The 22500-nt window shown below is 49.4% G+C and overlaps 1 protein-coding gene across 1 annotated transcript in view; it reads left to right on the top strand.

The window, feature by feature from the left end:
- Positions 1-22500, top strand: part of bmp7b (bone morphogenetic protein 7b) — a 62741-nt gene that overhangs the window by 32845 nt on the left and 7396 nt on the right. Inside the window, exons 2-4 of the mRNA XM_063209041.1 lie at positions 3323-3515; positions 14679-14827; positions 19602-19796. Coding sequence (XP_063065111.1) covers positions 3323-3515; positions 14679-14827; positions 19602-19796 — 537 coding nt within the window. The remainder of the gene's footprint in view (positions 1-3322; positions 3516-14678; positions 14828-19601; positions 19797-22500) is intronic.

Below are 22500 nucleotides of genomic sequence, written 5' to 3'. Positions count from 1 at the left end.
GCCCTATTGTGACCTTGGCAGGCCGTTTGGGGGCCCTATCAGTGTCTTGCCCTGGGGCCCTGTATGTAATTGTTCCGCAACTACAGCTGTGTTTTTCAAACTTTTCTTCTGTCAGGACCCCTACCTCCCATATTCTTAGGCATTTTTGTCCATTAATATTGCACCATTTTCCATTAACAGTTTGTCAGCTGTTGCTACAAATTCAAAATCAAAACCTGTATGAAAACCCCTATCAACCATATAAATGAATACTGTTAATAGCCAATTTATGGAATTATGTTAGCTGCTAACCCGTTGATTTCCCGTTTTTATGCAGTTCCTACTGTCCATCCCCCCCACCAGACCCCTCACCAGTAACACCCACCCCACCCCCCAGGGGTCCCGACCTGGCCAGGCTGCGCCCTAGTGACGCAACACCTTCGGCGGCAAATGGAATCGAGAAGAAGAGAGGGTTCCATGTGTGATGCTGTGAAAGTGTGTGTGTGTATGTGCGCACATGCGTGTGTGAGTGTGTGTGTGTATGTGTGCGTGCATCCATGCATGCGTGTGTGTGCGTGTGTGTGCGTGCAGTGAGGAGCCAGGCAGCCAGGGTGGGGCCGCTGTAGGATGTGCTTGCTGCAGGCCTCTGGACCGCAGAGCTGGGCTGGTCTGCAGAGGTCAGCTCTCTAACAGGAACTCTCACCCCCATCAGAACCAACCGGGCCACAGCACCATACGAAAACATGTTACACTCCATTTTAAAGTCTCTGTTGGGTCAATTAGGTAGGGTAGTTTTAACAAAGTATGTAACAATATGTAACATTTTGCACTGTACCTGTTGGGTGAGGTTTCGGTATGGACAGTGTAAATACATAATATCACATGTTGTTTTGTGTAGTAGATGTAGGCTACTAAAAAAAGGAATCTCGGAATAAAATGTTGCCGAAAGAAATAGGGACAGTTAGTGTTGCCATGGCTTCCTGCTTGGCCAGATCAAGCACACGGTGCTGACCAGTGGGACTGATGAATGTGTTCTGTAGCGATGAATCTGTCTGTAAGAGCCGTGTCAGCTTTTATTTTTACTATTATTATTATCCTGAGGAGTCCCAAAAATACCTTTTTTATGTGGCCAACTGAATTTGACATGTTGAAAACCTTTCATCGAAATAGTGCTTTTTTTGGTTGCTCCCAGTGGACTTTTGTCAGTTGTAGTAGTTAGGGCATCAGGGAAGCTGACAGGGGGGGACAAAGGGGGCAGTTGTCCCGGGCCCAGGGAGAAGGGGCTGGGGGGCTAAATTGGGTTCTCATTACAGTGTATGTATTAGGTGGGGGGCCCTTTCAGATGACTGTGTCCTGGGGCAAGACAAAGATGTCAGCAGGCCTCACGGGCATAATAATCCTTTCCATGTTTGCACTTTGTGGATTTTTTTTTTTTTTTGGAGGAAGGTTTGGACTTAACAGTTGAGCCGCCCTGACAAGACCTCAAGACCTCAACCTCAAAACACCATGGGAGGCTGAAGGCTTGAGGACTTGAAGGCTTGACGGCGTCCCACAGCATGGAGGAGGCAGGGCAGGATATGACAAACACCAGGGGTTAAGTTAACCAAACTGGGGGTCAGAGGTCAAGAGAGGAATGGATTAGAGAGGGGTTTGGCAGGCCAATGAGTTCTGGTGGAGGGCCATGGCTACTGAATTGGATTGGACTGGACGGTCGGTAGTCCGAAGCGGGTCTTGTCATGTGCAAAAAGGGGATGGTTGGGAGATGAGACGGCGTTCCCTGCTGTGTTCCTGAGAGGAATCTGCTGCAGCATGGATTTATTTTAGTGTGCGTGTGTGTGTGTGTGTGTGTGTGTGTGTGTGTGTGTGTGTGTGTGTGTGTGTGTGTGTGTGTGTGTGTGTGTGTGTGTGTGTGTGTGTGTGTGCGCGCGCACGTGCATACTTTTGTGTGCACATGTGTGTGTACATGCATGTGCCTTTGTGTGTGAGTGAGACTCTATTAAAGTGGGTGCATGTGCGAGCGTGTGCATGCGTGTCCGTGCACGCGCATGTGCATGCGTGTGTATGTGTGTGTATGAGTATGTGTGTGTGCACATACACTGTGTGTGTGAGTGTGAGAGAGAGAAAGTGTGATTGCACTGCATGTGGGAAAAAAGCAAGGGTTGTAGAGTGTGGGTTCACATCTCGGTGGGAAACATGACTAGATGGAACAGTATGGTTGCTCTGTGTGTGAGAGACAGGGGGGAGAGAGGGAAAGAGATGAAGAGAGGGAGAGAGATGGAGAAAGAGAGAAATGCAGATGAAGAGATATGGAGACAGAGAGAGAGAGAGAGAGAGAGAGAGAGAGAGAGAGAGAGAGAGAGAGAGAGAGAGAGAGAGAGAGAGAGAGGGGGGCACTGGGGAAAGCTGGGGTTTTGTAAGGTCCACCTCATATGGTCCAGATGAGAGGCTGAGAAGTCAATTCTCTACAGATCCCATAGTGAGAGTGAGGGAGAAAGAGAATGAGAGAGAGACAGAGAGAAAGTCAATGAGATGAAAAGAGAGAGAGCTTGGAGCAGTACATACGGTAGAGAGAGAGCGAGAGAGCCATAAAGCTGTCTTGTGTGTCCACGTCGAAGGCAATTTAGATTTTTCACAGGTCCTCTCTCGGGGTGTGTTCTCCATTTATCACAGCACGCATCTTTATTACGCCTTGGAACAAGTCGACCTGTCTTTCAGTCTGTCTCCGCAAGTGTGTGTCTGAGATACTGCGTGGAGGCTATGTGTCAGAGGTGGAGGTTTGCGTGTGTGTATGTGTGTGTGTGTGTGTGTGTGTGTGTGTGTGTGTGTGTGTGTGTGTGTGTGCGTGTGTGTATGTGTGTGTGTGTGTGTGTGTGTGTGTGTGTGTGTGTGTGTGTGTGTGTGTGTGTGTGCGTGTGTGTGTGTGTGTGTACATGCGCGTGTGTGTGCATGTGTGTGTGTGTCTGTGTGTGTCTGTGTGTGTGTGCATGTGTATGTATATATGTACAGTACGTGTGTGTGTATTCAGACCTTCTCAGAATCAATCACTTATCTGGACAATTTTACAGAGTCCCACCCACGGTTGACTGGATGGTTGGAATCCGTTGACCTTTTGTATCTGGGGGGGTGTCCAACAGCTGGAAACTTACACAGTAAAAACATGCTGTGTTGATTCAACACCAAGAGAGTGAATTAACATCTTCCAGTGTGTATTTTGGTCCCAGAGTACCCTCTAAGTGTTGAATGAACACTGTTTTTTTAACTGCATAGCCCTGTATTGTACTTCGAACTTCATTCTCTTTCCCGCATGTAAATTCCATGTATGTTTTTGCCTCTCTTCCTGAAGTGGAACACGATAAAGAGTTCCTTCCCGTGCGACGGCACCACCGGGAGTTCCGATTCGACCTCTCTAAGATTCCGGAAGGCGAGGCGGTGACGGCGGCGGAGTTCCGGATCTATAAGGACTTCATCCAGGAACGCTTTGACAACGAGACCTTCAGGATCAGCGTATACCAGGTGCTGGAGGAGCACTCCGACAGGTGAGACAGTGTTACACTCACACGCACACACACACACACACACACACACACACACACACACACACACACACACACACACACACATGCTCATGTACACACACACGTACGCATGCACACACGCACTCAAACAGTCAAACACACACACACACACACACACACACACACACACACACACACACACACACACACACACACACACACACACACACACACACACACACACACACACACACACACACACACACACACACACACAGCACTTACGTACAAGAATGTGAAATAAGATGTAAGCATCTTAGGCAAGGAGCCCAGGTCAAGCCAGAGCCCATGGAGTACAAAGGCCATGACTCCGACCATCCATCCATCCATCCATCCATGCATCCATCCATTCATGCATCCATCCAACCATCCACCCTGTTTGGTTCTCCATATCTGCATGCCATCGTCTTCTCATGTTCTAGTCCATTAGTGTAACCCTGTCCCCCTCCTCGCTCCATGGCACAGGGACAGGTTTACTTGATCAAGCTCTCCCTCCCGCCCAAAGCCTCTCTGCCTTCTACGATGACTCCACCTCTGGCATTACTGTATGGCTCACACTGAACAGGCCTGCCGGCACACTGAAAATGGGCAGTGTCATTTCAACCGTTCAGCTCTCAATATTAACACAGCACTGAGTACAATGAAAATGTTGCGCCAACGTTTCACCATTTTACCAGAGTAAAATCAACACTACTTTTGTGTGAGACCAACTACGTATCTGTTCCCTGAAATGTACTTCTTTTCAACACTTCCAGAGTTATGTTAACACTGGTATGACACTCCTGTGCTGGGGTTGGATTTCAGGGAAGGGCCAGGGTTGCTGTGGAGGAGGGAAGGAGTAATGGAGGGGAAGGAGGTTAAGTCTCAAATTTGAGACTCATCCTGAAATGGAGGACCGTTTTTATATTCAGATTTTATCTGCACTTATGAGTAGAGTTTATTCATCTCATCATGGTATTATGGAACAAAATGTAACACTGTTCATCATTCACACTTGATTTTGGCAGCACTGATGCTGCAAAATGTGTCCACCTTAAGGGGGATTCATACTAGTCGTGAGTGGTGCTAGTCTCCTTCATACTTCACTCACGACGATGGCGCGCGCCATCACGTGACCTAAAATTTCGACACGCCCCCCGTCGTAAGCTCAAAATTCGGCGCGTGTCGCCACGTCGTGCACACGAGGATTTTTCTATCTTGTCGTGCGCCACCAGCGACCACGCAGATAGGCAGACAAAGCAGGAGTTGCGAAGAGAGGCTACAACTACTGTAGGCTACTACAGAATGGATCCTGCATCATTTTGAGGATAATAAAATGTCAGAGAGTTATTTTATCTTCTCTCTTAAATGTTGTTCAGTGAAACAATTGTTTACTTTGTTCAGAAGCACGTTGTGTTCGGCGATCTATTTATAAATTCTGCCGCCAGAACAATGCTCTCACATGGTCTTGGAATTATCTGGCAATGTAGGCTACAACAAAAAATATATGTTTCAATGTGGTAAGTCACAAGTCAGACGTTCAGTAGCCCTACAGCAGCCGTGTTTGGCTTTCTATTTTATACATCAGTAGAACTCACGCTGCGAGTTGCGAAAAATACTGCCGTTTCTCTCATGAACAGCAGAGGGCACTTCCGACAATGCGAGCAAGGCGCTTTTGAAGTATGAATAGTCTGTCGCAAGTGATGACGTCATTAATGGTTCTCGCGCCACTCGCGACAAAGTGCGCACGTGAAGTATGCAGAGCCCTTTACTCCATTGCCTCCTGTTATGTATTTTAACTACTTACTATGTCCCCTGCACTCAGAGGCAAAGATAGGGCTGGGAGGCAAAACAAAGCTATACTGTAGAGGTGTGGAGATGAACTAGGGGAGTGGTCACAGTCTCTGAAGTTTTTGTTTGTTCTGTCGGGAGGTTAACTTCTCATCAGGGATGGAGCTATGGGTAGGGCAAGCAGGGCATTTGCCCAAAGGCTCAGAGCCCTCAGGTATTGGTGGTGGGGACCGTATTTTGACCTTGACAGGCTATATGGGGGGGCGGGGGGTATCCGTGGTATGCCCTGGGGCCCTGTGTGCAATTGTTCCGCCACTGCTTCTCATTCTCATCCAGGGTTGGTGGTGAGGGTGTCTGGGCTTGCATGTGTGACGCGTGGGAACTCCAGCCCCACACTCCTTTTTCAGTCCCTCTTGTGTTTTATTTTTTTTCCGCCACTGTTGCTTCATCTGTCAAAGAAACACTTGTGTGCCACAAGCCGTCTACAATCCACCCCTCAATGCTCCTTCACTCCCTCCCTCATACCCACCATGCTTCACCACACACACACTCCCCCCCCCCCCCCCCCCCCCTCGCGGAACCTTCCAGAGAGTGTGTAACTTACACCGGAGGGAGGAGGACGGTAGGGGTGGGGCTGCAGAGCTTTCAGGGTTGTCCACCCCCCACTCCACCTCTCTCCTGCTTTCTGATGCCGCCTCTGTTCAACCGGACCCCTCATGGAGGCTAGGGTTGCCCCTGGAGGAGACGAGGGACAACACAAGCTTTTGTCCTCTCCCCAGAGAGAGAAAGAAAGATATAGGGAGAGGGAGAGAGGGAGAGAGGGAGGGAGAGAGAGAGAGAGAGAGAGAGAGAGAGAGAGAGAGAGAGAGAGAGAGAGAGAGAGAGAGAGAGGAATGGAAAGGGGGGGAGAGTACGAGGGAGGGCTGAACTTAACGAACACATAGACCAACGAGTGTAATACAAGGCAAAAGGAGAAAACAGAAGCTCCTTTCCTGTGTACCAGGTGTGTGTGTGTGTGTGTGTGTGTGTGTGTGTGTGTGTGTGTGTGTGTGTGTGTGTGTGTGTGTGTGTGTGTGTGTGTGTGTGTGTGTGTGTGTGTGTGTGTGTGTGTGTGTGTGTGTTGTATACATAGGTGTTCAGGTGTGTACATGTCTATTTTTTTGCGCTTGTCTGTGTGTTTGCAGGTGTACATATGTACACATGTGCATGCACAGATGAATGAGTGTGTGCATGGCCTGTATGTGCAAATTTTCCAGACGTGCGTGCGTGTGTGTGTGTGCGTGTGTGCGTGTGTGCGTGTGCGTGTGCGTGTGTGTGTGTGTGTGTGACACAGCAGTAGCAGCTGTGTGAACGATGAATGGGAGAGGGAGAAGGCTTTGATTCCTGGGTCCCAGCCTCCTCTGGTCCTAGGGGCCCTGTGTGCTGTGTGTGTGTGCATGAGAGGGCCCCTCCTCCTCCACCACCTCCTCATCTTTCTCTTCCTCCTCCTCCTCCTCCTCCTCCTCCTCCTCCTCATCTTTCTCTTCCTCCTCCTCCACCTACTCCTCATCTTTCTCTTCCTCCTCCTCCTCCTCCTCCTCCTCCTCCTCCTCCTCACCTTTCTCTTCCTCCTCCTCCACCTCCTCCTCATCTTTCTCTTCCTCCTCCTCCACCTCCTCCTCATCTTTCTCTTCCTCCTCCTCCTCCTCCTCCTCCTCCTCACCTTTCTCTTCCTCCTCCTCCACCTCCTCCTCATCTTTCTCTTCCTCCTCCTCCACCTCCTCCTCATCTTTCTCTTCCTCCTCCTCCTCCTCATCTTCCTCCTCCTCCTCCTCCTCCTCCTCCTCATCTTTCTCTTCCTCTTCCTCTTCCTCCTCCTCCTCATCTTTCTCTTCCTCCTCCTCCTCCTCCTCCTCCTCCTCCTCCTCCTCCTCATCCCCAGAAGCAGAAGTTGGGCTTAGGGCATTGGGGAGGATGGATGGATGGTGCAGATGAAGAGTTCTCTCTCTTTCTTCTCTTAACCCCACTCACTCTCTCTCACACACACTCTTTTTCTCTCTCTATCTTTCATTTTCTCTCTTGATTTTCACTTTTTCTTTTCATTCCATCATGCTGATAAAGAGCTCTCTCTCTCTCTCTCTCTCTCTCTCTCTCTCTCTCTTTCTTTCTCTCTCTCTCTTTCGCTCTCTCTCTCTCTCTCCGTCTCTTTCTCCGTCTCTCTCCAGATTTACATTCTGTCTTTTCATCCCCTCATCCATTCCAGCCTGTTGACTGTTTCCCCTCTCTCTACAACAGAAGCAGTCTTTGCGTGCTTTCTTCATGTACTTCAGTCATGGCCAGTCATTCACAGTCTGTTTTGAAGTTACCTCATAATTCTCCTTCCCCTCCTCTGTAGCACGCAGTCACCATACCTTCTTTGACCCCCCTGTACTTTACTCTTTAAAAAAAAAAAAAACTTCCACAACAACCTCTTGCTGGATTCCTCTGCTGCTGACTTGGAGCGTGGCTGACTGCTTTTTCTCTTGGAAGGACGGAGGGAGGGAGGGAGGGAGAGAGAGAGAGAGAGAGAGAGAGAGAGAGAGAGAGAGAGAGAGAGAGAGAGAGAGAGAGACGTTTATAAAGCCATTATTATCAATTAAGGAAATGAAGTGCTCCCCTGGGCCTCACCATCTGGACGCCCCTGCTCTGGTCTCCCCCCATCTTGCCACCTACCCTCTCTCTCTCTCTCTCCTTCTCCTTCTCCTTCTCCTTTACAATCTCTCTCTCTCTCTCTCTCTCTCTCTCTCTCTCTCTCTCTCTCTCTCTCTCTCTCTCTCTCTCTCTCTCTCCCCCCCACCCTCTGGATATTTTTTCCCTTGCCCCCCATTCAGCTGGGCTGAAGAGAAATTGTTCTGTCTTGTCCATATCCTCTAAGCTCCCTCTTGTTTTCTGTTCCAATTCATTTCAAATCAATCAGTCTCTTGCCTACCTCCATTGCAAATTCGCCATGTGGAATGGTGTGGACATTTGTCACCAACAGCAACAATGGTCAACAGAACAAGACAAAGACAAATGCAGACCAAAAAAAGAGAAAAAAAAAGAAAATAAGACAAAGTACGTACACGACAATACGAGTAGTCTACCACTGGACACATGCCAAGTTATGGAAGTCTGTGGTGCATATAATGATGTGAAAAACATGTCTTCGGAGGGCAGCGAACCCAGTGGAATTGGCCTCTCGTAATTGTCAGCTACTCGTTTCCACTTCCTCTTTTTCTCCTTCGTTCTCTTTGATTTCCCACTTCCCTTCACCCCCGCTGCTCCATCATTCTGTCTTTTTTTCACTCTGTCCATCCCTGTTTGTTTCTCTCTCTCTCTCCGACGGTCCGTGCATGTGTAATTTGTTTGCGTTGTGGTTTGCCATGATGCTCATCCACAGGGCAGCTGACAGCTTTGGCTGGGCCCAAAACCATCTGAAAGGGCTCCCCACTCAATACATGCAAAGTAATGAGAACCCAATTCTGGGCCCCCTCTGTCCCTGGGCCCGGGACAGCTGTCCCCTTTGTCCCCCTCTGTTGGCTTCCCTGTGCTCATCCACAACATCCAGCTGGCCCTTTGGCCCACCTGGACAGAGGACAGTGCCTTGCACCGCACTGCACTGTGGCATGGTAGGGGTTTTTCCCGTACACTCGTCCTCCATGTTTCTCTTCTGCTCTTCTCTTCTCTTCTCTTCCTTTCCAGCCCATCCCTCGCTCTTGACAGTGTCCCTGTGGCCTCAAGCTGACCACAATCGAAAATATCCTGTCTCTCTCTTCCTCTCTCTCCTCCATCGTTCTGTCTTTCTCTCTCTCTTTCCCTTTCCCTTTCCTTTTCCCTTTTCCTTTCCCATTCTTTCTTTCTCTCTCTCTCCCCCCTCTCTCTCCCTCTCTCTCTCTCACTTTCTCTCTTTCTCTCACTCTCTCCCCTCTGTCTTTCTCCATTTTCCTCTGATTCTCTCTCTCCCTCTCTCCCTCTCTAACATCCATGCTTCCTCTCTCTCTCTCTCTCCCCTCTCTCTCTCTCTCTCTCTCTCTCTCTCTCTCTCTCTCTCTCTCTCTCTCTCGCTCGGCGGGCTCTCCGTGACTCGTGCTCCATTGTTTGCCTTTGGAGTAATCAAACATTTTCGCTGTGCAGGCCTCTTGTGGTCGGGACGCGCTCGTGGTTAATCCCGCTGTTCCGCCACTTGCCCTGGCACTCCAGCGCTCTGGCTCTCCGGCTCTCCGGCTCCGGCGCTGTGGCCCTCTTCTTCCCTCTGCTTCCCTCTCCTTCCCTCTCTCCTTCCCTCTCCTTCCCTCTCTCCAGCCCTCTCTTCTTCCCTCTCCCTCCCTCTCTCCTTCCCTCTCTCCAGACCTTCCCTTCCCTCTCTCCTTCCCTCTTCTTCCCCCTCTCCAGTCCTCTCTCCTTCCCTCTCTCCTTCCCTCTCTCCAGTCCTCTCTCCTTCCCTCTCTCCTTCCCTCTCCTTCCCCCTCTCCTTCCCTCTCTCCAGTCTTCTCTCCTTCCCTCTCTCCCTCCCTCTCTCCTTCCCTCTCTCCTGACCTTCCCTTCCCTCTCTCCTTCCCTCTTCTTCCCCCTCTCCAGTCCTCTCTCCTTCCCTCTCTCCTTCCCTCTCTCCAGTCCTCTCTCCTTCCCTCTCTCCTTCCCTCTTCTTCCCCCTCTCCAGTCCTCTCTCCTTCCCTCTCTCCTTCCCTCTCTCCAGTCCTCTCTCCTTCCCTCTCTCCCTCCCTCTCTCCTTCCCTCTCTCCAGACCTTCCCTTCCCTCTCTCCTTCCCTCTTCTTCCCCCTCTCCAGTCCTCTCTCCTTCCCTCTCTCCTTCCCTCTCTCCAGTCCTCTCTCCTTCCCTCTCTCCTTCCCTCTCCTTCCCCCTTTCCTTCCCTCTCTCCAGTCCTCTCTCCTTCCCTCTCTCCTTCCCTCTCCTTCCCCCTCTCCTTCCCTCTCTCCAGTCCTCTCTCCTTCCCTCTCTCCTTCCCTCTCCTTCCCTCTCTCCAGTCCTCTCTCCTTCCCTCTCTCCAGTCCTCTCTCCTTCCCTCTCTCCTTCCCTCTCCAGCCCTCTCTCCATCCCTCTCCTTCCCTCTCTCCTTCCCCCTCTCCTTCCCTCTCCTCTTCCCCCTGGGGTTTGGCAGGCGGGCTGGCAGGCAGTGAGTCCGGATGCCCAGCCCTGCTGCCCTGCTGCCCTGCTGCCTGCCTCCTCTCCACCACCGTCAGGACCATGCTACCCGCCACCACCCGTGGCATCCAAACAAACTCTTAGAAAAAATACCCTACACACATACACAGACACACACATGTACATGCACACACACATACACACACACACCCACACACGCACGAACGCACGCACACACACACAGACTCTCAAATTTTGTCTGACAACCGGATAACGTGGTGAAATATGTGCCACCACCACGGCATCCAAACACCCTCTAGGAAACACAGAGGCACTCCACACACTCACACACGCACAAACACAAGCGCGCGCACACACACACACACGCACGCACACACACACACACACACACACACACACACACACACACACACACACACACACACACACACACACACACACACACACACACACACACACACACACACAAATACATGCGTGCAGGCACGCACGCACAAACACACACCACACACCACACACCACACACCACACACGTCTAATTTTTCACATCGTAGCCGTGCTATGACATAGTGCCCGCCGTGTTTTGATTGGTTGGATACTTAACCCATCTGTGGCCACCATGTTGCACCGAGTTGTTAATAACATCAGCCTTTTAAGGCCTCATCATTTTGTTGATCTGGCTGGGGCAACAAGTTTTGACTATTGAAAGCCCATTGGGAAACTCCAACTCCCATTGTCATTGTGACACAGCACTCCACAGCACACAAGTGAACACTGCACACTGCACACAACGAAATTGCATTTATGCCTCACCCGTGCAAGGGGGCAGCCCTCAGTGGCGCCCCATGGGGAGCAGTGCGGTGGGACGGTACCATGCTCAGGGTACCTCAGTCATGGAGGAGGATGGGGGAGAGCACTGGTTGATTACTCCCCCACCAACTATTTTGGAGGTTTCTTCATTGTTATTCCCAAAACTATGACAATGTTTCAATGAAAAAATATTATATTGACAGGTTATGATTAGGAATCATTAGGCCTATGGGTTAGGCTGAGTAGGCCTAATTGTGGGGGCAACCACCATCACCGTGGCAAATGTAGCTGAAACAACAACAATAAGGCAAAACAACACGGCTATACAGACAGGTTAGGGTTAAGATTTTTTTCGGTCTAGGCACAGTTTTTGATATTTTCTTTCTCGGTTGGGTTGTTGTTACTAAGTTTGTTGTTAATTTAAAAGTAAAGAAAAAAAATTAAAGCATATCTTCACTGACTCTTTAGGGATGTTGTGGTAATTACTACCGTGGGCGACAGCCTTTCTTTTCCTTCCTTATGACTGAGAAGGCAGCAAACAGGTTAGCGTCGTAACCAATCAAAACTCAGCATAGCTGAAGTGCGTTGTGAAAAAAAGATCACACACACACACACACACACACACACACACACACACACACACACACACACACACACACACACACACACACAAACACAAACACACACACAAATGCACGCATGTCTGCCTACACGCACCACACACACGCACACACACACACACACACACACACACACACACACACACACACACACACACACACACACACACACACACACACACACACACACACACACAAACACACACACAAATGCACGCATGCCTGCCTACACGCACGCACACACACACACACACACACACACACACACACACACACACACACACACACACACACACACACACACACACACACACACACACACACGCTGATAATGTCTGCGTGTTTGCATAGCAGAAGCCTAAATGACCTTCTACTAAATGACCTTCTCCTGTGTGGAGTGTCTGTCTGTCTGCGTGTAAACGTGGATCACGGGAACCTCCCTCCCGTGCTACTCCCCTGCTGCTCGCTTTCATCTTGCCATGTCACTCCCCTCCTCTCTGTTTTTCCTCTGTCTTCCCTTTTTTCTTTTCTTTTTTCCCCTCCTTCATCTCTCTCTCCCCATGTGCTGTCATCCTCCCTTTCCTCCTCTAGTTCTTTTCTTGTCCCCTGTCTCCTCTCCTCTCCCGTCTTCTCCTCTCCTCTCTTCTCCTCTCCTCTCCTCTCCTCTCCTCTGCTCTGCTCTGCTCTGCTCTCCTCTCCTCTCCTCTGCTCTGCTCTCCTCTCCTCTCCTCTCCTCTCCTCTCCTCTCCTCTCCCGTCTCCCCAACTTTGTGAACCCTGTAGGTTGTGTCTGTTGGCTGTGAACAGGTATTTCTCTTCTCTCATCTGTGCCCTTTTACAACAAAACCCCTCACTCGCTCCACACACTGACATTCACACATATGTATAATTTCACACACACACACACACACACACACACACACACACACACACACACACACACACACACACACACACACACACACACACACACACACACACACACACACACACACACACACACACACACACACACACGTCTTATCTCATACACACACACATGTCTAATCTCTGTGCTTTCTACTGTTCATTTAGAGAAGGCATTTACTAGATTTATTAGAGAAGCCTTTACATATACTACCTATATCGATTTATAAAATACATATATGACCTGTGTGTCTCTCTTTGTGTGTGTCTATTTTCCTCTCAGAGTCGGACTTGCTCCTGTTGGACTCACAGGTTATAAATGTATTTTATAAATTGATATAGGTAATACTGGTCTAATCTAGCTATTGTTTGATTTTGTGTGTCTATTTGGTACTCTGGGAGTTGGAGCTGTTCCTGTTGGACTCTCGGGTCGTAAACATATTTTATAAATTCATAAAGGTAATATAATGAAGCTGTTTTCTCTTTGTGTCCCTATCTTCCTCTCGGAGAGTCGGACCTGTTCCTTTTGGACATGAGTGTATTGTATAAATCGATATAGGTAATATAGGGCTGTAAAAATATTGTATCGAATCGAAAAATCGTGATACGCAGAGTCATGATACCGTGTCGTTACCCTTCGATCCAGAAAGCAACCACATGATATGATGTGATGGTGCCTAAACTTCAAATCAATATCCTTATTATTGTAGCCCCTTAATGCTCGCCGTACCTCCTGTGGCACGCTGTAATAGACATTGAAAGTTAACTACTATAGTACTACACTGCTATGACAGTGCACGGGGCCTTTAGTAATACATTACGTAAGGGTTAACGTTCGGCGAGAAGGTCGCTACCGTGGAATAGCAGCACGACAGAGAGAATCTTTAGACCCCGACGCGGAGCGGAGGGGTCTTGTTCTCTCTGAAGTGCTGCTATTCCACAAAGCGACCGAGTCGCCGAAAGTTAACTCGCTTATTATATGGATATACTTAAATTATTCACACATGGCGGGGACATGTCTTTAGGCCTATTTAATGTTAAGTCTATTATATTTTTTAATGTCAAAAGATTGTTGCTGTGGAAAACAAAACAGTGCCGTTGTGGAACACCGCTAGGCAACAGCTAGGTAGCCAGGACAACAGGTGTTGTCTATCACAACTGATTAGAGTCTTGTTGAAAAGTCGCTTTAGCAGTGAAAAGTCTTGTTGCCGTTGACAGTGGTCTGTTATAGACTAACCCGTCCGTTATCGAAAAATAACAGACGTGCGAACGTTGGGGAGCCCCGTTGAAATGAATGGCGCATTCGACCGATGACGTCACACCATATAATAAGACTTGGTTATTGCCATTCTGGTAACAGCATATTTATAAAACCTTGTCTTAAGGGGTTAAAACTTTTTAAAACATTGTTAGTGACCTCTTGTAACCTACCTATAAACGATCATCAAAAAGATGCATTTAAAAAATCGTGGGATATATCCGTAGGTCAAAAATCGTGATGTTGAGTGTATCGTTCCAGCCCTATAAGGCTATATTGTAGCTATTCTCTCTATATGTGTGTATTTTCCCGTCAGGGAGTCGGACCTCTTCCTGTTGGGCTCGCGGGTCATGCGTGTATTGTATTAATCAATATACAGTAGGTAATATAATGTAGCTTTTCTCTCTATGTGTGTGTTTGTATGTTCCTGTCAGGGAGTCGGACCTGTTCCTATTGGACTCACAGGTCATGTTTTATACATCGATATAGGTAATATAATGTAGCTATTCTCTGTGTGTGTGTGTGTGTGTGTGTGTGTGTGTGTGTGTGTGTGTGTGTGTGTGTGTGTGTGTGTGTGTGTGTGTGTGTGTGTGTGTGTGTGTGTGTGTGTGTGTGTGTGTGTGTGTATTTCCCTGCCAGGGAGTCGGACCTGTTCCTGCTGGACTCCCGTGTCATCTGGGCGGCTGAGGAGGGCTGGCTGGTGTTCGACGTGACGGCCACCAGTAACCACTGGGTGCTGAACCCGGGACGCAACCTGGGCCTGCAGCTCTCCCTGGAGGGGGTGGACGGTGAGTGGACACGCCTCAAGTGGAACCTCTTCACCTGCACACCCATGCTTGTCATGCACACTCACGCACGCGTACACACGTACACACACACACACACACACACACACACACACACACACACACACACACACACACACACACACACACACACACACACACACACACACATTAGCGCATGGACATATACACACACACACACACACACACACACACACACACACACACACACACACACACACACACACACACACACACACACACACACACACACACACACACACACACACACACACACACACACACACACACACATTCTTCCCATGTATGTATGCCTACATACTTTGTACTACTATATACGCACACACACATAGGCTACTATATATGCACAGACGCACACGCACACACATACACACACAGACATACACACACACACACACACACACACACACACACACACACACACACACACACACACACACACACATACACATACACACGGACAGGTAGACCAGGTGGTGGACCAGTTTTAGTGGTGCTTCCAAAGCTCAACCAAGAAGGGCCTCTCACCTCCAGTCATCCACAGACCCACCCCCTAGACACATCTATCTCCTCCTCATTACTGGACATTTTTGGTAGGGGAGTGACCAGTCTAAACATGTCCTTGCTGAAACCTTCTCATCACATAACTCCTGACCCCCCACCCCCCACTTCCACCCCCCAACACCATTATGGTCATCCACCCCAGCTGGTGTCCTCTCATCAAGTGTATTTTTTTTTTACTGTGGGAGGGGGTTCTGGCTCAGGGTTGCCAGATGTGGCCGATGATTTCCAGTCTATTAAATTCTTGAAAATTCTCTACTTCTATATCTATATCCATATATCTATGGAAAACCTGCCCAATACAGTGCATACTAAACACCTTCACCTAAGCCGCCCAGTCGGCCTCAGCGGTCACCCTCAACCACCCCCTCACCCACCCCAACCCCCCCCCCCTCCCCCCCACACACACACACACCTCTTATCACCCTCATCAGTAGTTCTTCGCTAGGGAATTCCTGGAGTGATCACTGCAGCCATCCCTTCCAGCAGCCTCTGGCCCTCCAACTCCTTCAAGCCTCCTCTCCTCTCCTCTCCTCTTCTCTCCTCTCCTCTCCTCTCCTCTCCTCTCCTCTCCTCTCCTCTCCTCTCCTCTCCTCTTATCTCCTCTCCTCTCCTATCATCCCATCAGTAGCTCTTTGGGAGGGGAGTTAGAGGGGAGTTGCTCTGACACATCTACTGTCCTCACCTAATAATTTCACACCACCAAATGCAAAAAAACACTCACACGCAGAAATGCAGACACTTGCGAAGCACACATACACATAAAGTCTTGCAACACACACAGGCGCAAGCATACACATGCACAACCCACACTTGCGCTTGCACGCACACACACACGCAGGCACGCACACACACACACACACACACACACACACACACACACACACACACACACACACACACACACACACACACACACACACACACACACACACACACACACACACACACACACACACAGGCACGCACGCACGCACGCACACACAGCTTCTTGCTTGTCCCCTGTTGACTGCTGTGAATTCAGTGTCTGTCACCTCGCCTGTAGTTGTCATAGCAAGAGAGGCTTTTCCCTGAGCGCCGGTTACAGAGGTGAGACGGCCAGCATGCAGCCGCAGAGCTCTGGGAGAGGGGGTCAGGATGGAGGGACAGAGAGACACAGAGAGAGTGAGAGAGGGGAAGAGAACAAGGGAGAGTTGAGAGAAAGAGGGAGGAGGGATTGTGCGTCCCTGAGCGCCAGTTAGAGACGTGTGACGGCCAGCAAGCAGCCGCAGAGCTCTGGAGGGTGGTGAGGGGACGACAGGATGGAAGGATAGAGAAAAATAGTGGAGGAGAGAGAGGGGAAGAGAAAAAAGGAGTGAGTGAGAGGGAGGAGGGATCGCGCGTCACGCGAGACGCCCAGCATGCAGTCGCAGAGCTCTGGGGGGGGCAGGACGCTACACGTCGGGAGTGTGGTGAGGAAAACAGATGGATCCATGCTTTCATGTGACCGACGTGCAGAGGGTGGAGGGAGGGGAGAGAGAGAGGAGGAAGGAGAGAGGGATGGAGAGAGAGAGAGAGAGAGAGAGAGAGAGAGAGAAAGGGGGAACGTGAGAATGATAGAGAGAGAGGAAGAGAGGGGGGATGATGGAGAGAGAGAGAGAAAGAAAGAGAGAGAGGGGGGGTGGAGAGAGAGAGGAAAAGAGAGAGAGAGAGAGAGAGAAGGAGGGATGGCTAGTGAGAGAGAGGTGTGTGGCGGGCATGTCTGGGCAGGTCTGCCATGTCGTTTTCTGTCGCTGTCGGCAACCAGCGAGCCCCACTTACGACCTCACGTCAGAGCTGAACAGCAACTGCATACCATCCTCCCCTGTTGGTGTAACTGTGTGTGTGTGTGTGTGTGCGTGTGTGTGTGTGTGTCTGTGTGTGTGTCTGTGTGTGTGTCTGTGTGTGTGTGTGTGTGTGTGTGTGTGTGTGTGTGTGTGTGTGGTGTGTGTGTGTGTGTGTGTGTGTGTGTGTGTGTGTGTGTGTGTGTGTGTGTGTGTGCGAAAGACTTTGGGTTGTGTACCTGTATGTATGTATGTATGGGTTCTTATCATGCGTGTGAGAGAATGCATTTTTCTGTCTTTGGTTGTGTACCTATATGTACTGTATGGACTATGGATGTATTCTTGTGTGTGTGTGTGTGTGTGTGTGTGTGTGTGTGTGTGTGTGTGTGTGTGTGTGTGTGTGTGTGTGTGCGTGTGCGCGTGCGTGTGAGTATTTTGGGATACACAAAGCTCACACATGTTCTGGATATACAATCACTGATACTTTGTCGATATAACTTTGTCAATATAACTTTGTCAATCTTACTGAGAGGAAAATGAAGAAGAACAGGAAGACACAAACACAAACGTATGCACCACCCATGCTTTTAGTAAACGGCTGTCCCTTTAAATGCCAAGACAGCATGTGTGTGCTTGACAGAAATCATGAATTTCAAAAGCGTCACAACAACATGCAAGGAATTCGGAGAGAAAACAGACATGTTCACAAAGGCCGCTGCACTGAGAATTACTCGGACGAAATAAAAGAAACAGAGTGGGGACCACACACACACACACACACACACACACACACACGGACACACACGGACACACACAAACACGGACACACACACACACACACACACACATGGACACACACACACACACACACACACACACGGACACACACACACACACACACACACACGGACACACACACACACACACACACACACACACACACACACACACACACACACACACACACACACACACACACACACACACACACACACACACACACACAGACAGAGACACAGACACAGACACATACACACTCCAGCACACATTACATAAATAAACATTCGCAAACGCACAGGCACAAATGCAAAACCCCCAAGTGGGCATGGACATTGTAACAATATGAACATGAACAACAAACACACATTATGAGAAAAATATGGTTTAATTACGCCTCCCTAAAGGCCATACCTTCATTATTATACACTTATATCTGCAATAACAACCCCAGAAACTGCCCTTTAAAAGAGAACAAAAAGAGCCATTAAAACATTTTTTTAAAAATGACACAGCTGTGAAATTACCTTAGGCCAAATCCACCTCCCCACTGCTCTCTCCCTGTAGCTCTCCACAAGGGTGTGTGTGTGTGTGTGTGTGTGTGTGTGTGTGTGTGTGTGTGTGTGTGTGTGTGTGTGTGTGTGTGTGTGTGTGTGTGTGTGTGTGTGTGTGTGTGTGTGTGTGTGTGTGTGTGTGTGTGTGTGTGTGTGTGTCCGTCCCTGCGTGTGTGCGTGCGTGCGTGCGTGCGTGCGTGTGTGCGTGCTTGTGTCTTCTTTGTCTGTCTGTGTGCACGTGTTGTAAGTGTGTGTACATGTTGTGTCAAATGACAAAATGGTGTATGTCGATATAGTATATGTATGACTGTGTGTTTGCACAATCCTGTATGCAGAGGTGTTGTAATAGGCAGAGCAAAGTGGGACTGAGCCACCAGGGCCCCATATATTGGGGGCTCCACAGGGAGTCAGAATTGTGTTTTGTGCAGATCAACAAAACATCAACGGATTCTTAAAGTTATCTTTTGCTTCAGACATGTCAAAGTCTTTACCTAACATGTTTCGACGGTGAAACTTCCATCTTCATCAGAGGGTCACATGGATGTTGATGTATGATGTGCTTTAAAATCAGCTGATGTTGTGGAGGTATGACCTTCCTGTCAATATTGGCAGGTTGGTCGCACCTCTTGCTGTTAGAGTAGTGGCCTCAGGATGGTGGTCCATGTGTCAAAAAGGTGCTGAAAGAAAACTTTGAATGGATTTAACAGTTAGGTATGATGTCATACAACAATAATATCACCCATATTTATTTATCTATTATCTATTTATTATCTTTTTTTATCTCTTTTATCTTTTTATATCTACAGAACATGGGACACAAATTCACCTTGGGGATAAATAAAGCAAACAAATCTATCTATATCTATCTATCTATCTATCTATCTATCTATCTATCTAAATCTAATATAAATGGGGTGTCCTTTGGAGCTCGAGAATTTGGTGCTACACCCTTCCCTGAACTGTATATGTCTGTATAGTGTTTTCTATCAGTGTACAATATGTCACGCAGACCAGTGATCCGCCCTTTGTCTCCCCCTGCAGGCCAGAGCGTGAACCCGCGCACGGCTGGCCTGATTGGCCGCAACGGGCCGCAGAGCAAGCAGCCCTTCATGGTGGCTTTCTTCAAGGCCACGGAGGTGCACATCCGCAGCGTGCGCTCCGCCCAGGGGGGCTCCAAGCCACGCAAGGCTAAGGGACCCAAGGGACAGGAGGCACTGCGGGTGGCCAACATCGCAGGTGAGCCCGAGGGGAGGGATGGGGATGGGGATGGGGATGGGGATGGGGATGGGGATGGGGATGGGGATGGGGAGAGGGATGGAGGGAGGGAGGGAGGGNTGGGGATGGGGATGGGGATGGGGAGGGGAAGGGAAGGGAAGGGTGGGACCAGGCAGAGGGTTACAGGGTCTGAGTTTGGAGAGGAAAGGGAGGGGGAGGGAAGGGGAAGGAAAGGGGTCAGTTGTCCCAGGCCCAGGGAGACAGGGGGCCCATAAATTAGTTTTCATTACATTGTATGTGTTAGAATGGGAGGGGGGGCTTTCTGATGAGTTTGTCCTTGGTACTGCAAAAACTGTCAACTGCCCTGCACAGGGGCACAGGGTCTGGATGTGGCCAACCAAGGAGGATGGGTGGGCTTAGACCACTGTGTGTATGCGTGTAGAGATGTGGGTAGGGCAATCACAAGGATACAGTGTCTTGGTTTGGAAAGGGAAAGGGAAAGAGAGGGGAAATGAAAGCCCAAGCAGAAAGGAACCTGGGAAATGCAGGTGGTTCACACCAGTTTGAAGGTGTGGAAATATGGGCATCCAGCCTGAGGCAAAGACAATGAGAGGGAAAAGGAGTTGGTCAGGCACTGGGGAACTGCATCTTGATTTGAAAAGGAAAGGGAAGAGATGGCACAGGCATCAGAGGCACAGGGTCTTGCTGTGGTTAACCACCAAGCACTGGGGACAGCTTCAGACATGTACGTATGTACTGTGTGTACAGATTTGTATGGACTGTAGAGATATAGGCACCTAGCTGGGGAAGGAAGAAGGCCAGTCACAGCATATGAGCTTGAGAAGGGAAGAGAAGGGAGGAGAAGAGAAGAAGAGAGAAGAGAAGAGGAGAGGACAGGACAGGATAGGATAGGAGAGGAGAGACAAGACGAGACGAGACGAGACAAGAAGAGGAACAGAACAGAACAGAACAGAACAGAACAGAACAGAGCGAAGTAGCCCAGGTGTTCAGAGTTTGGTTTTTGGGGAGGGGAAGGGAAGAGGTATCCCATGCACGTGGGTTTAGGGTGTGGTTTTGGCTAACCAGGGGAAAGTGGTTTGTTCAGCATAGTGGGAATGTACTGTATGCCTATGTGCTGCATGTGTGGAGAGGGTGGGCATCCATGTTGCCTGTAAATATAGACATCTAACTCGAACAGGGAGATATAAATGTGGATGTTGGTGTTTTATTATAACTACATACACGTGTTGGATGGGTGGGTGGCGAGGTTCCCCATTACACAAGGGGCTCAACATGTGGTCGGCATGGCAGCTCACTTTCCCTTCTCTTTTCTTAGTTCTATTTCCTCTTTTTTGATACGACACTTTCAATTGTAATGCAAGTGGTATGTTAAGCCAAGGTCACAGCAACCGTTCTGTTTATATTGTCATGGCCCTGCTAAACCTACCGTACATGTAAGGTGTCATAAGGACTGACTGGAGCAAGAATGTACTATGAGATTTACTTTGCTGTACAATAGCAATAGTTACGACTGTATTGCATGTCAGTGGGATGGTGGCATACCCGTACAAGGCTGTTTTTCTGTACACGGCCTCGCTTTAACTATATGTTGTGTATGGTGACACTAGACCTTGATAGAAGAAGATGTATTGGTACGGGTAAGTTCATAAACTGCACAGTAACACAGCAGGAGCTTTGATGTTTTGAAATTGAAATATGCAAGTTCTCGTTCATTTAAAAAGAGTGGAATGCTTTGTGGTTTGTTTTTTTAAACCATAAGACGTATTCCGTTTTCAGAGCGTCAGGTTGAGTTTACGAACGTAGGCCTATCAGAGTCCTTGGTTGCACTGTAAAGTGGCAGCAATTACTATTGTAATGTCTGGATGTCTGGATGTTGGATGAATGCTGGATGTTACTCGGATGGTGGTGGGACTCGAGGCCAAACACAGATCACATAAACAAACAACCCATGCCAAGATCCCCAAGAACACACCAGAGATATGGATGTGGTGCTGAAGGATGCGTCCGTCTACGCCGGGGGGGTGAAGAGCGAGCACAGCCCTTTACAAGCCCTGCCAGCTGAGCACTTGAAAGGGAAAGGGTGGGGGTTAGGTACATGGGGGGGGCGGTGAAGTGCATGTGGGGAGGTTGGTTTGGGTGGCAACATCTGATCCGGTGTGCCTTTTTTCAATGAAGAATGATCCTTTTCATCGCGTCTGAGCATAATACATGTGGCTGTCAACAGCAGTTTAGTGGAGCGCCAGAGGTTGTCCAGAGGTGAAATTCCTTAGGGCGAGGTGTTTTGTGTTGTGTGGCGCGGCCGACTGGAGCTGTGCTGTGTTGTACTGTGCTGTGCTGTGCTGTGCTGTGCTGTGCTGTGCTGTGCTGTGCTGCGCTGCGCTGCGCTGTGCTGTACTGGGCTGGGCTGGGCTGGGCTGGGCTGGGCTGGGCTGTGCTGGGCTGGGCTGTGCTGTGCTGGGCTGGGCTGTGCTGTGCTGTGCTGTGCTGTGCTGTGCTGTGCTGTGCTGCGCTATGCTGTGCTGTACTGGGCTGGGCTGGGCTGTGGGGCTGTGCTGTGCTGGGTCGTGCTGTGCTGTGTTTTGCTGTCCTGTGCTGTGGGGCCGTGCTGTCCTGTGCTGTGCTGTGGGACTGTGCTGTGGTGTCCTGTGCTGTGCTGTACTGTGCTGTGTTTTGCTGGGCCGTGCTGTGCTGTGCTGTGCTGTGT

Source organism: Engraulis encrasicolus, chromosome 10 (genome assembly GCF_034702125.1).
Source record: "Engraulis encrasicolus isolate BLACKSEA-1 chromosome 10, IST_EnEncr_1.0, whole genome shotgun sequence".
Lineage (NCBI taxonomy): Eukaryota > Metazoa > Chordata > Actinopteri > Clupeiformes > Engraulidae > Engraulis > Engraulis encrasicolus.
Note: the sequence above shows the minus strand (reverse complement) of the source record. Positions and strands in the feature narration are given on the sequence as shown.